Source organism: Hyperolius riggenbachi, chromosome 7, assembly GCF_040937935.1.
Source record: "Hyperolius riggenbachi isolate aHypRig1 chromosome 7, aHypRig1.pri, whole genome shotgun sequence".
Classification (NCBI taxonomy): Eukaryota; Metazoa; Chordata; class Amphibia; order Anura; family Hyperoliidae; genus Hyperolius; species Hyperolius riggenbachi.
Genome location: NC_090652.1, coordinates 277,546,127 through 277,562,361, shown reverse-complemented (window position 1 = coordinate 277,562,361; position 16,235 = coordinate 277,546,127). Strand labels below are relative to the sequence as shown.

The 16,235-nt window shown below is 46.9% G+C and overlaps 1 protein-coding gene across 7 annotated transcripts in view; it reads left to right on the top strand.

Moving 5' to 3' along the window:
• The window catches only part of LOC137525063 (protein mono-ADP-ribosyltransferase PARP15-like), an 83,636-nt gene that overhangs the window by 30,679 nt on the left and 36,722 nt on the right, over nt 1–16,235 (top strand). For 4 of the 7 annotated variants that reach the window (XM_068245826.1, XM_068245825.1, XM_068245820.1 and 1 more), the window contains exons 2-4: nt 2,262–2,415; nt 11,248–11,310; nt 14,694–14,867. In XM_068245826.1, the coding sequence (XP_068101927.1) occupies nt 2,286–2,415; nt 11,248–11,310; nt 14,694–14,867 (367 nt within the window). In that variant the 5' untranslated portion in view covers nt 2,262–2,285. Of the gene's footprint in view, nt 1–1,722; nt 1,829–2,261; nt 2,416–10,678; nt 10,789–11,247; nt 11,311–14,693; nt 14,868–16,235 lie in introns of those variants that run through there. The other 3 variants (XM_068245824.1, XM_068245821.1, XM_068245827.1) reach the window with 3 other exon arrangements.

Sequence of the window (16,235 nt, the reverse complement as noted above, 5' to 3'; positions counted from 1 at the left end):
TAGCAAAGTCGGCATTCATAAAAGCTGTTCCCGCATGAAAATCTACAATCCCCCAGCAGAGCGAGAAATTTCCGCCTTCTCCAGTGTTTTTCTAGATTTATCTAGAAAAAAGTAACAAAATGGCCATTCATAAAGTTTAGAGGAAGCGGTATGTGGACGGGAAATACCGCTTCCTCTGATTTTGCGGATTACATACAAGTGAATGGGACAGACCTCCCAGAGAGAGCAGTGCACGGAGGGACTCTGCCGGCTGAAGTGTTTCCGCATGCCTTCCGACAGCTTACCGCCAGCCTTCAGCGGGAGATCTCCGCTCTTGCATCGCAGCTTTCAAGATTTCTTTGAATGACCACCCAAAAGTGTAAAATACCGCTGCGGTATTTTCCCTCCAGGAGTTTTCTCGCAACAACTTTTTTATGAATAGAGCCCGCTGTGTTTTTTTTAACCCCTTGGGTACCTGTTTACAGATACATTTCACATCAGAAAGCCTGCATGTGTATTATTTCTGGAACTTCTTCTAAGCTGCAGCAATTAAATAGATTGTTTAGGAAGACTAATAGACAGATGCAGCGCAGATTTAGGGCTCGTTCCCACTATCGCGAATCCGCATGCGTCCAACGCATGCGGATTCGCACATGTAATGTGAGTGGATGGGGCTGTTTCCACTCCTGCGGTGGCGTTGTGCGTTTTTTGTTGCGGAGAAAAAACGCACAAAAGAGGCAACGATTTCGCCTGCGTCGGGAATCCGTGCGAATCGCCGCTAATGTATTTAATAGTAAAAACGCATGCGTTTGTTACATGCGTTTTTACCCGCGATTTCGCGTGCGATTTCGCACCTTTTTCAATTTTTATTTTGCCCTGGCAGTGTCATGGTTAATTTCGCATGGCACCCTGCCATGCGAAATCGCGGGTAAAAACGCATGCAGAAACGCATCCGCATGCGTTTTTACAAGCGTCGGAATGCCGGCGAATCGCGTCGCAACAGTGGAAACAAGCCCTTAGGAGGAGAGGCAGAAAAATGCACATGTAAAGGGATGCTGGGGCTGCCTCCTTTATACTAACGTTGTCTCTGCAGGAGAAAATGTATCAACTCAGCCAGCAAATGTAACAACTCAGCAGCACCGCCAGTTTAGTGCGGGAACTCCCCGACCTATTATCGCAAGTGTAAACTTTTTTATGAATAAGCACACAAAAGTCTAAAATACCGATGCAGTGTTTTCCCTCCAAGATTTTTTTTTTACCGCACATGTTTTATGAATAGAGCATAAAGTGTCTTGAATAAGGGCTGTACTGTCTGTGTAAGGCCTCTTTTAGGCCTCTTTTCCACGAACTGTTGATAGGCAGTGAAATGCCTCTCAAACTCTCTCAACTGCTTGTTGCTGCCTGGCAACTGCTTGTTGCTGCCTGGCAACTGCTTGTTGCTGCCTGGCAACTGCTTGTTGCTGCCTGGCAACTGCTTGTTGCTGCCTGGCAACTGCTTGTTGCTGCCTGGCAACTGCTTGTTGCTGCCTGGCAACTGCTTGTTGCTGCCTGGCAACTGCTTGTTGCTGCCTGGCAACTGCTTGTTGCTGCCTGGCAACTGCTTGTTGCTGCCTGGCAACTGCTTGTTGCTGCCTGGCAACTGCTTGTTGCTGCCTGGCAACTGCTTGTTGCTGCCTGGCAACTGCTTACTGCTATCTGGTAACTGATTGCCGCGCACACACCTCAACAGTCGATGGAAAGGAGGCCTTACACCGACTGTTGAGCTGTGTGCTCAGCAAGCAGTTGCCAAGCAGCAATGAGCAGTTGTGAGAATTTGAGAGGCATTTCACAGCCTATCAATGGTTTTTATGTAAATATATGCATTTTGGAATCACACCAATGCAATGCAGCAGCTGCATCAATTCAGAATTGGTAGCCTCTCGTAGACAAGCTCCAGTCGGGTGGATTCAATTAAGTCTTTTGCCGTTGCCGCCTTGCCGGTGTTCCTTATACTTAATTTTTGTGCTGTAGAAGGAACCAGGGTTCCTCCTACAGCACAAAAAGTAAGTATAAGGAACAAAAGCATCTTTGGGGAATTGTTATTGGTCCTTGCACTGGCCAATGGGGTTTGCCAGCAGTAACCGTGCTGACAAGCAGTTGCAGTATCCTCATTCTACAGTTTTGTAGGCCACTGCAGTCGTCATGGGGCTAAAATGTTTTATTCTACTATATTTCTACCTGAAGTACTAAGTTCTAAAAAATTACACTTTCGCCTTTTGATTTTTATTCTGATTCTTTTCCAGAAGCGGACAAAGCCCAGATAGCAGATGGCTGCCAACCCTCCCGAGGCAGTTAAGGTGGGCAATGCCTCGGTGATGGTTAAACAGGGGGACATAACAGGTGAAACCACAGACGCCATAGTCAACTTGAACAATGAACATCTCAATCAGAACTTCGGTAAGCTTGTGAAATTTGTATCAAAGGGCACTAGCTTCCTAAACACAGTAATCTACCTTCTTAAAGGGTAATCTAGCCCACAATGTAATACATTTTCCCCGGGTTCGGGGGTACTTTAACCTAAACCGTTTGAATTAGTTAGTGTACCCGAGGCAACGTGTCATGAGATAAACATGTATGTACAGCACAAAGCATAACAACCAGGCTGTTTTAGGGCCCTTTCACATGGGCAGCTGACAAGTCGGGAAGTCACTACCAGTCAGCTGCTTTCCTGTGCCGGGTGCTTGTTAGCACCCAGGACAGGTGCCCCCCATAACGGAGGTGCGTATGCAGCTGCGCTCAGACTTGACATGTTGTGTCCCTCCACTGCCCAGTAACACCACCGCGTTTCAGCGATTGATACACATGAGGCTGGATTCACTAAACTGTGATAACTCAGTTATCACGTGTTAAGGCTTTGCATGTGCAAACGTGCATGCTAAGTAGTTTGCATGTGCAAAGTTTATGCCGTTCACGCTAAGTTTTAGCGCGCGAACGGCGTTAAGGGTTGCGCGCTAAGTGCGATATGCCATTGAAATTAATGGCGCTTCGCCCGCTCAGTAGATAGTTTGGTAATGAAATTATGAATGGTGTTAACATTAACATGTGCGGTACTGTAACGTGGCACACACAAAAGTTGTGCGCCGCATAATGAAATATATACAGCTGCTATGCCCCCCAAAGTAAACCGCCGTGCTAGTGACACACAGCGTGTCGCCAGCAGGCTGTTTAAATGTATACTGTCATTCTCACGCTCCTCAGCTGCCTCCTGTCGCCGCTCCCCGCCTGCGTCCCTTCTCTCCCCGCTGATTGGAGGGAAGGGATGCGGGTGGGGGGGCGGCGAGAATGACAGTATACATGTAAACCGCCTGCTGGCAACACGCTGTGTGTCACTAGCATGGCGGTTTACTTTGGGGGGCATAGCAGAGCGCAGGGGGGGCCTGGGGGGAGATAATATAGAAACAGAGGCTGGGCATTATATGCAGACCCAGCCTCTGTATGCAATTAGGATTTGTAAAACACAACTCGGGTTCTCTTTGACATTGGATGGGAGGGAAATTTAACATCTACAAATAAGCTGTATGCTATATCTTATGAAGGTACATTTTGAACTATGAGATGTAATCACAACTATCTATTAATTAGCAGTTAATAGCAAAGCAAAGGAGGACAGTGAGAACACTTTTTTTTCTTTTTTCTTTTCAAAAAGACCTTTTTTGCGAAAATCCATGTTCAAGTTAGAGGAAAAAAGTCTATTTAAAAGCGGTAAAATGAAAATGTATCAAGATGTGTATAAATGTTATATATACTGTATATAATACAGCTATACCAGCCAGCTTGCTCCATGGTATGGGGGGAGGGGCGGCCAAGCCTCCCCCTCTCCCCCAAAGCCCTTGTACTAACCTCGGACAAGGGGCTTTTCCCCACCTCCGGTGCCCCAAAAAGGGATGGGGGACGACAACACCTGGGGGGTTCATGGTGGAATCTGGCATCTGGGAGTCCCCTTTAAGAAAGGGACTACCAGATGCCCAGCCGCTCCCCAGGAGAAATGAGTATAGGGGTACATAGTACCCCTTACCCATTTCCACAAAGGGTTAAATGAAATAAAAAATATAACCATGAAAAAAGTCCTTTAAGGCTACTTGCACACCAAGACGTTGCGTTAGGTGCTACGTTAAGGTCGCATAACGCGCACCTAACGCAAGGCCTGGTGCTCTTCCATGTGGACGTCAGAGTGAGCCGCGTTGTGCAGCTCACTCTGGCGTTCGTGTTGCCGTGATGCGTACTCTTGGACGCATGCGGCATCACGTGGTCCCGCCGGCCAATTGCCGCACAGAGCGGCCGCACCAGGAAGTAAACAGTGCAGTCATGGCCGGATTTCCGCACAGGCCACCTAGGCCGGTTCCTAGGGCGGAAACCTGCCGACAGTAGAGCTAGGGCGGATGCCCCACACCGGCAGCAGATCAGCTGTCTGCTGCCACGCTGTCCTCCAGTCCCCCCTGCATGCTGCACAGCACGGAGCAGAGCGCCACTCTCCTTACCTCCTCTATGACAGTGGGGGGCGGGACTGAGAAGAGACAAACCGGGAGATTTGAGCCGAGGAGGGAGGAGGAGGAAGAAGCCAGCAGTAGTGGCACTGTGGCAGACGGGTAGGCATTAGGGAACTAAGCATGGAAACAGCACAGTGAGGATTGAGGAGGGAGAATTGTGTGTGCAGAACTGCAGGTATTCTGCACACTTTACCCTACGCTGTTGTGGAGTCCTGAGTGACCAGCTGTCTCCCTCCTCCTTCCTCTCCCCCGGAGCCTGTGACCTCTGAAGCTGCTACACGGCTGCCTGTCGCCCCCCCTTCCACCCCCCTCCTGTCCTGCTAGTTGGCTTCTAAGGCTTCCCTCATCTCCGTGCAGCCCGGGGCTCTCTTTTCATGTTGTTAATAAGGCAGCATTTTCCCTGTCTTCCTCCCACAGTCATGTCCCTTTCACACACACACACCACACCACACCACACCACCACACCACACCACACCACCACACCACACCACCACACCACACCACACAACCACACCACACAACCACACCACACAACCACACAACCACACTACACAACCACACCACACCACACAACCACACAACCACACCACACAACCACACCACACCACACAACCACACCACACAACCACACCACACAACCACACCACACAACCACACCACACAACCACACCACACAACCACACCACACAACCACACCACACAACCACACCACACAACCACACCACCACACCACACAACCACACCACACCACACAACCACACCACACCACACAACCACACCACACCACACACACCACACCACACCACACACACCACACCACACCACACAACCACACCACACCACACAACCACACCACACCACACAACCACACCACACCACACAACCACACCACACCACACAACCACACCACACCACACAACCACACCACACCACACAACCACACCACACCACACAACCACACCACACCACACCACACCACACCACACCACACCACACCACACAACCACACAACCACACAACCACACCACACCACACAACCACACAACCACACAACCACACAACCACACAACCACACAACCACACCAAACCACACCACACCAAACCACACCACACCAAACACACCACACCACACACACCACACCACACACACCACACACACCACACAACCACACCACACCACACAACCACACCACACCACACAACCACACCACACCACACAACCAAACCACACCACACCACACAACCACACCACACCACACCACACCACCACACCACACAACCACACCACACAACCACACCACACAACCACACCACACAACCACACCACACCACACCACACAACCACACCACACCACACAACCACACCACACCACACAACCACACCACACCACACAACCACACCACACCACACAACCACACCACACCACACAACCACACCACACCACACAACCACACCACACCACACCACACCACACAACCACACCACACCACACCACACAACCACACCACACCACACAACCACACCACACCACACAACCACACCACACCACACAACCACACCACACCACACAACCACACCACACAACCACACCACACCACACAACCACACCACACAACCACACCACACAACCACACCACACAACCACACCACACAACCACACCACACCACACAACCACACCACACCACACCACACAACCACACCACACCACACAACCACACCACACCACACAACCACACCACACAACCACACCACACCACACAACCACACCACACCACACAACCACACCACACCACACAACCACACCACACCACACAACCACACCACACCACACCACCACACCACACCACACCACCACACCACACCACACAACCACACCACACCACACAACCACACCACACAACCACACCACACCACACAACCACACCACACCACACAACCACACCACACCACACAACCACACCACACCACACAACCACACCACACCACACAACCACACCACACCACACAACCACACCACACCACACCACACCACCACACCACACCACACCACCACACCACACCACACCACCACACCACACCACACCACCACACCACACCACACCACACCACCACACCACACCACCACACCACACCACACCACACAACCACACCACACCACCACACCACACCACACCACCACACCACACAAAGCTATTCATATACTGTATGGAGTATTCTTTTTATTATTATAGTCAGTCTAATGTCCTGCTATATTATGTACCATAATCCTATTCTGATGTACTATGATAATATTATTGTGTGTTTTATAAAGCGCAGACATCTTCTACAGAGTGCATAGCCCTTTCACTGACTGTCCTCACAGAAGCTCACATTCTAATCCCTACTACAGTCATAATCTAATATTGTACCATATTATTATGTATTTATACAGCACTGATATCTCCTGCAGCACTTTACATAGTACATAGTCATGTCACTGACTGTCCTCAGAGGAGCTCACAATCTAATCCTACCATAGTCAGTCTAATGTCCTACCATATTATTATTATGTATTTATATAGCACTGACATCTCCTGCAGCACATTACAGAGTACATAGTCATGTCACTGACTGTCCTCAGAGGAGCTCACACTCTAATCCCACCATAGTCATAGTCTAATGTCCTACCATATTATTATTATGTATTTATATAGCACTGACATCTCCTGCAGCACATTACAGAGTACATAGTCATGTCACTGACTGTCCTCAGAGGAGCTCACACTCTAATCCCACCATAGTCATAGTCTAATGTCCTACCATATTATTATGTATTTATATAGCACTGACATCTTCTGCAGCACATTACAGAGTACATAGTCATGTCACTGACTGTCCTCAGAGGAGCTCAAACTATAATCCTACCATAGTCATAGTCTAATGTCCTACCATATTATTATTATGTATTTATATAGCACTGACATCTCCTGCAGCACATTACAGAGTACATAGTCATGTCACGGACTGTCCTCAGAGGAGCTCACAATCTAATCCTACCATAGTCATAGTCTAATGTCCTCCCATATTATTATTATGTATTTATATAGCACTGACATCTTCTGCAGCACATTACAGAGTACATAGTCATGTCACTGACTGTCCTCAGAAGAGCTCACAATCTAATCCTACCATAGTCATAGTCTAATGTCTACCATATTATTATTATGTATTTATATAGCACTGATACCTTCTGCAGCACTGTACAGAGTACATAGTCACTGTCCTCAGTCAATTGAATTACCCTAATCTTGTGATCAGAATCTCTAACCTGACTACACTGGGCTTTATTTATACTTACCTGGGGCTTCCTTCAACCCCATGAGCACTGTGGCCTCCTTCGCCGTCCTCATTGCCTCCTCCGTTCTAGCGATATGGCTCCCAGTAATCCCCTGCGATGCGCGTGACCCTGCAATGCTCTTGTCCTCGGGAGTATCCTGTGCAGAATGCTCCTGGCCGTGGTAGCGCAAGGACCGGTGTACATGTGGCTGAGCTGCGCATGTGCAGAAGAGCACTGCCAGCCGGATATCTGGGAGGCATACTGCATAAACGGAGGAGCTGAAGAGGACGGCGAGGGAGGCCACACAGTGCTTATGGGGCTGAAGGAAGTCCCAGGTAAGTATAAATAAAGCCCAGTGTACCATCTCAACGCCACTTTAATTTTAACCTTTTTCCCATAATCCTATTCTCCAATGCCTAGCCTCGCCCTAAATTTCCAAAAGCCCTAGCCGTTAATCTCCACTAACCACTTTTTTATTTTGTAAATTCCTAACCCTAATATCCTTTGTCCAAAAACCCTAAATCCTAATCCCGCTGTTGTCATGGGGCGGCTGAAGGTAGTGGGCCTTGGGCGGTAAAAAGTACAAATCCGGCCCTGAGTGCAGTGAATATTAATTAGCCATGTGCCTGGCCGCTCTCCGCTCCTCCCCAACAGGACTGAGCATGTGCAAACATTCTAACGCGGATTAAGCCGCTGTAAAGCCGTAGCATGCTGCACTTTCGGAAGAACGTGCAGCGTTACATGTAACGCAACGTGGGCAGTGTGAACAGCCCACTTGTGTTACATTGCTGTGCGTTGGGGGAGCGTTACAGGCTGCACTAACGTGCGCCTGTAACGTCCCTGTGTGTAAGCAGCCTAATAGTCTAAATTAACCATGAATACTTGCCTTAAAATTTTTATTCCCACACCAATATCCCCGAAAATGGTCCCACGTCAATATCCTCTAACTTGGGAGCAGTGGTGCTGCGAAATTTACGGGAGAATGCGTAATAAATTACGTGCGAACCATAATTATGTAACGAAATTTTGCATAACTTCGTAATTTCGAGAAATTACGGTTCATTACAAAATTAGTCATTTAGTATCTTTTTACGCATATTTTGATTGATGTACGCTTACAAATTTCCGCATGCGGGCATGGTATGGTATAGACGCGCATGCGCTGTTTAATGCGTATGTTTGTACGCATTATAAGTATGATTATACGCATTAATATATAGTATGCGCATTGTCAAGTTTAACGCAGATTTTCAGACGTAAATAACGTGTAATTACGTTACGAAATTTCGTTTACACGCATAGTACCGTAGCCGTAATTGCGCTATACCCGGAATTTCGTAAAATAGTACTTGATGCGAAAAACTTTGCGAAATTTGCAAAACTAAGTTTTTTTTGGCCATTACAAGCACCACTGCTTGGGAGCTTGATTGAAAATCTCCGCTGGCTGCCGCCACACACCACCTGCTTCTAGACAAACTATTGCTAGGTGTATAGATCAGGCAATAGCTTTAGGCCCCGTTTACACTTGGGCCTCTTTCACACCAAGATATTGCGTTTTAGGGGACGTTAAGGTCGCATAACGTGCCCCTAACGCAACGCCTGGTGGTGTTGGAGGAGGACGCCAGAGTGAGCCGCGTTATGCAGCTGTTGGTGCGCCTTTTTTGTCTGATACTCCGTGGGGACCGCGTGATAGGAACACTCCGCATCACGTGGTCCCGCCAGCCAATCTTTGCCCTCTATAGGAAGTAAACACTGCATTAGTGATGGGAAGTTTGGCTCGATTCATTGAATCGATTCATTGAAAAGAGCCGGACTTCCTATCTCTACTTTTCAGAATCTATTCAGAGGCAGAGCAGCAGGACTGAACCTAGTGATGGGAAGTCTGGCTCTTTTCAATGAACCGATTCAATGAATCGAGCCAAACTTCCCATCACTACTGAAGTGCAGTGGATATTAATTAGCCATGTGGCTAACAATAGCGGACTCTCCCCTCTTCTCCTGCTCAAAATAAAAAAACACACACAATACTGAGCATGTGCAAACAGTCTAACGTAGAACACACAGCATGCTGCACTTTCAAATAACGTGCAGCGTTACAATGTAACGCAACGTGGGCACTGTGAATAGCCCGTTGATTTTTTTCATTACTGTGAGCTGGGATGCGTTACAGGCTGCTCTAACTTGCGCCTGTAACGTCCCAATGTGAAAGCAGCCCTAATCAGTTGGTATGCGATAGTGTGCATTAGTGCAAGTTGGTACGCATTTTTTCAATAGCAGAGCATTAGAAGAAGATTTCAGTTAAAATGTGTTAAAGAGGAACTCCTGTGAAAATAATGTAATAATAAAAAGTGCTTCATTTTTACAATAATTATGTATAAATGATTTAGTCAGTGTTTGCCCATTGTAAAATATTTAGAATCCCTGATTTATATTCTGACATTTATTACATGGTGACATTTTTACTGCTGGCAAGTGATGTAGCTGCTGCTTGCTGCTTTGGCAGTTGGAAACAGCTGTAAACAGCTATTTCCCACAATGTAACAAGGTTCACAGACAAACTGCCAGAAGTACCTCGGTACTCAGAGCTTCTTGTGGGAGGGGTTTCACCACAATAGCAGTCATACAGTGCCCCCTGATGGTCTGTTTGTGAAAAGGAATAGATTTCTCATGTAAAAGGGGATATCCGCTACTGATTGGGATAAAGTTCAATTCTTGGTCGGTGTTTCTCTTTGTGTAAAAGAGGCCTTAGGAAAACATGGGCATTACTTTGAAAACCAGTTTTCTTTCAGTTATAACTGAAAGCAACTGATTAAGTGTAAAAGGACCATTAGCTTATGAGGTTTCAGACTCCAGTCCTCCTACAAGCATTAAAGCACACTCTACCTTGTCTGTCTTGACATTGTGAGGTGAAATAGTGGGAGCTACAGTACAGCAGATATGTCTGTAGCCCCCAGCAGCAACCTGGGTAAGTTCCTTCTTTCACCAGGACGTGTGGTGATGGAAGTGCGGTAGTGAGTGGTGGAACACATCCCATAGGTCGCGTATGACAGCAATGAGACGCATAGGACCCATGGACCCCCCCCCCCCCCCCCCCCCCCCCCGTATCCTGCAGTCACACGTGGAGTAATTAAACTTCATTTGAATTCCGAATTCGAGTAGTTCACTATTCGGAATCCCATCTTTGCTCCTGGCTGCATCCTTGTTGGTATGCCAATATGTTTTGTCTCCATCTACTGTGGCGGCCCCACCTTGAATTCTCTAGGACAGTTGAAACCAGCAGAGACAAGTAAAAGTTGACTTCTGATTGGCTGCTACACTGTGTATACTGTCCATTGCTGTAGTGAACTGGACAGCTATAGGGGTGTGGAACTCTGCAACTATTCAACTGTCGTTTTTTTTTGTTTTTTTCTTCTTTTCCTTCCAGGGGTATCTAAATCCATTCTCGCAGCAGCTGGACCCGCAGTACAGATGGAGTGCAGAATTTTTGGTATTTGTCACATCAGTGTGTGTGTGTGTGTGTGTGTGTGTGTGTGTGTGTGTGTGTTTTTTTTTTTGTTTTTTTTGTTGTTTTCTTTTGTAATAAAGCATCATAATCTATTCATTCATGTAAACATCTAACTATATTTAACATGTATTTGTTCCTATGTAAGGAACAGTATATGTATAGGTAGGGATTGTCACATATGCCGTTTAGACCAACCACAAGACTTGGGAATACTTGGTAGTATCTGAGATTTGTGACTGGTCTAAAATTACAGCAGTAAATCCAATTTTTTTTTCTTTTTTTGCAAGAAAAATGTTGCATTCTCTGGTCCAATGCTACAGAGTTTTGTGACTAGGTAGTTTATCAGCTCTGCTGCAACACTAATTACCCCACCTGCGATTGTGTTGCTTCCTGCAAAACTTGGACTGTTGGTGGGCCTTAAGTACAGGGTTGGGGAACTTTGCCTTAAAGGGACCCTGAGCAGTGCCGGAAATTAAGATTACACTTACCTGGGGATTTTTCCAGTCCACTGTAGGCGGCGAGGACCCCCAGCGTCCTCCTGGCTTCTCTGTGTGCTTCCGCCGGCCCCCGTTACCGGCGACTTCCTGGTTCCTGATGCTGGTCCTCATCACGCCGGCTGCTTCGCGTTATCACAGCGGCCGGTGTGACAGGTCTGTGCATGCCCAGTTTAACGGTAGAAAACCGCGTATGCACAGACGTGCTGCCGTGATGACGCGCAGCGGCCGGCATGACAAGCATCAGGAACCAGGAAGAGCCGGCCTGACAACCGTCCCGGGTGTCGCCGGTAATGGGGGCCGGCGGAAGCACACGGAGAGGAGCCAGGGGGACGCCAGGGGATCTTGCCGCCTACGGGGGGCTGGAAAAAGCCCCAGGTAAGTGTAATTTCTGGCACTGCTCATGGTCCCTTTAAAGGATATCTTGGTCCTTATTAAAATCTAAAAATGGGACAGCTTGTGACAGCGCTTGCAGGGTATCCGGCACGCACAAGCCACCCCAAGAGGACATACTGCGCATGCGCAGCACATTATGTCCAGGCCAAAGGTCGCCAACCACTATGACCAGGATGATAACGAGGCATAGCAGGTGAACCGAGGCAGACGCCGGGCCACCGGAGGTGCAGTGAGCACACACTGCGTCATTTTTAGATTTTACTAAGGACTTAAGGTATCCTTTAAGCTCGCTGATGTCATTACACAAGCGCATGCTTTCTCAGGGGGAATATCTAAGGATGTGGAGAGCAAGGAAAGGTCCATGGAGGCCACTTGAGTGAAGATTTTACAATAGCAACTTGGCAAACACCTTGCAGAAACAGTAGGGCTGAACAGATGTGGCATCTGTTTTTACTGGGGTAAATGTACACTTTAAAGTGGTAGTGATTTTCTAAATGAATGCCATAACATATATTCTACAACTTCAGTCTGCAGCATGGAAACTTGCTGGAAACCATGGTAACGGTGTATAACTTTTGTGCAAAGATTTCCACAATTATCTTTTTAGTCTAATGCTTCGTACACACTTGCGATAAATATCGTTTGCAAAGAACGATGGCTACCAGACGAACGATATTGGAAAGATTGGTATGCAACGATGGGATGCAGCAATCATCATACACATTTTAACAATCGTTCTCGCAGAAAAGAACGATCAGAAGGAAATGTTGCGTACATATTTATATATAAAAAAAAAAACACTGACATGGAGTTACAATAGATACAAATATGATTGTTAACTTGAAAACCAAGTTTAATTGAAATGAGCAATGTAACAATCTTTACGGCCGCGCTACAAAGGAAGTACAGAAGCTGGGCAGAATTCAACGCTGGCGCATTGGCCCTTGTAATGATCGTTCTCGGCCGATGTCTGTACACACTATAGCTTTGTAACGATTGTCAGTAGATACGATCCGTCAGGTTGGATATTTCTATCTTCCCGATGTCGTTCTTTTGTCATTCGTGTTAATGATCGTTGGGTAAAGTTCTTTTCCCGATTGTCGGTGGAACGATCGTTAATGAGCTGTTTCAAACGACCATAGTCGCCAGTGTGTACGCAGCATTAGGCTTTTTTTCCACTTGCAAGCGCAATCATTAATGCGTTTACTCTTGCAAAAGCTTATTTTTCCCCTCGACACGATTGCAACGTGTTCAGCGTGGGGAGTGTAACGCAATCACAGAAATAATAATCAGGCACTGTGGTTGCGCTCAGGGAAAAATCGAAATGCCCTAATGGAAAAGTGCATCGCAATTTACATGTAAATCACAGTGCACTAGCGTTCGGCAAAATGCTGGCGATCACAGCTAGTGGAAAAGGGCCCTAATTATTCTATAAGTTTCAGACAGGGCATCCACCCACCCTAGGACATCTGCAGCCAGAATTCTAATAAATGGAGTTCAGCCTTTCAGCATATGCATATAGTTCCCAGCTCAGCTGTCCCGCCCCCCCCTTTTTTTTTTTTTTTCCTTCCAGTACCGCTAGGTACACGTTGAGACTCTGCTCCTCCCAGGAACAGGAATATTCATGTAAACCTCTAACTATATTTAACATGTATTTGTTCCCATGTAAGCAGCAGTATATGCATTAGTAGGGGTGGTCGGAAATGCCTATTTTGCAGAAATTCTGGTTTTCCTGCCAATCCCCATTACCGATTCCACGGATTTCCAAGTTTTGTTTTTTGTTTTTTTGTCATCGTTTGCATTCTCTGATTGTCCAAATACCTTATAAGGGTGGGCAGGCCACAGAAAAAGTGTGACTATCAATTAAAACGCTGCAACTTCTGGGGAGGGACAGGCACAAGCACAGCCCATAGAGTGAGACTATCTCACTGGTCACTTCTTGCACGCCGCTGCAGTTTGCAGCAATCTCTGCCAGTTGCATGGGGATGGGGTGGGGGGCTTGTGGTGAGTGACCCGCCCCCCCTCCACCCTTCCCTGAGTGACCCACCTCCATCCCCACCTGTGGATGCCTGTTTTTATATCGTAGAGTTGAGAAAGAAGAGCAGCCAAATAATTTCTGACCTCAAACTGACCTAATCTGAGTATTAACCCCACAGTAGCAGGTCATTAACTGAACCTGAATTTACCTAGAAAAGTTGTCCCACAGCAGTGCCAAAATGGTCTTGGGATAGATAAAAAAAACGGTTTTGTTCTATCCTAGAGATCTTATGAAACAAGTCTTCTAGGTAGGACCAGTACCTATTCAGAATGAAGTCCTTGGGCACAACTTCTTAACACCGCAGGGTGGCTCCATAGTGGCTGCAGCTCTTGAGTGTTTTTAAGTCCAACAGGAGAAAAGCACAATACAAATGTTAGGATTATTATTAACTAAGAAAATGTAAAAAAAAAAAAAAAATCTTGTTTCCCATGTCCCAGGTGCACTCCCACAACATGGCATTGTGGTGACTGGTGCTGGCAATCTAAACTGCAAAAGAATCATCCATTTGATCAATGTAACTTCAACCACCATTCTAACCTCTGTGAAGGAAGCTCTTGAGATCTGCGACCAACACAAACTGACCACTGTTGCTTTCCCAGCTATTGGAACAGGTAAAAAGGGCCTCCAACATGCATACAACAGTATGAAAAAGTACCGGTCTCGTGTTTCCCTTGCTTTTAGGAATGACACCAAATGATATTTAACAAAATGTTGGATATTGTGTTGCATCTTTTCTCAGGTTCACATTCCTAAATGTTCCCAATGAAGCATCATTGGCTGATGAACGCAAATTTTTTTTTTTTACATACTAATGCATTTTTCCCAGAACGTCCCTGGGACAGCACCCCTCCTCTGAGACTTGTCTCCCCTCCCAATTCTGGACAGGAAGCTATTAAACAAACAAATTTGCATAATGGACAGCAGTACATGTATAAATACAAGCCACTTACAATGATCCTCAGTTGTTTTTCCTGTCCCGGACAGGAGTGGATGGAGGGGTCTCTGTGCTCCCATGTCAGGTGGCAGGTGCAGCGTGTGGGGCAGGCAATGACGGGCTGAGCAGGGGACTCAGTGTGCTATGCGCCCAGCGTGGTGGAGGCTTCTCCTTGGAGTGCGGAAGTTTTATGGACGGCAGAGCGCTAACCGGAAGTTCCGGCGGAAGCGCGATGACGTCATGTGCAGGCGTCCCACATGACTGGTCACATGATCAGGCCTGATTGCAGGCCCGCAGCGGTGATCATTACGGCGATTGGCTGCTGGACACAGAGGCAGCTGCTGGCAATTAAGGAGGAGGAGGGTAAGATTTGAAAAAGATCTGTTGTTTGTCCATGACTCAATGCTGTTTGGTGGATCATGGAGGACGCCGCAGGCCTTTCCTCACTGCAATCTGCAGGGACTGGCTCTGAACCCTCTCTGGTGAGACATTGTTTGGGGTTTTTCTGCGGAATATGCTGTTTAAGTTACACTGAGGGGACTGATAGTTTTTTTCTTATCTATATATTTCAGCCTAAACTTCCAAAAGCTGACAAAGATAAGGAAAAGGATAAATCATCTCAGTCCACTCTGAGTAAACACTCATCATCCTCCAAAGAAAGACGATGTGCTATCTGCAATAATCGCATATCCTCATCTGCTCCTTCATCTAAGAAATTATGTCAGTATTGTACAGATAAAATTGTCAAGGATGAATCCCCAGTAGTTTTCAAAGACTTAATGGGATGGATGCGCTCGGAGATGTCTTCAGCCATAAAAGAAATTAAGGATTCTGCTATAGCATCATCCTCATCAGCTGTAGCAGATCTTATGGAAGACATCCCCCCTTTGGAGGGCACTTCCCCTATGGAGGGCACTTCGGCTATTCCTGATGTCACTGTCCCTATACCTTCCCTATCTGTTCCTAAGAGAAAGAGGGGAGAGGATTCAGAGGAGTCAGAAAATTCTGGGGAGGAGGGTGAAATATCTTCCTTTGAAGAGATTTC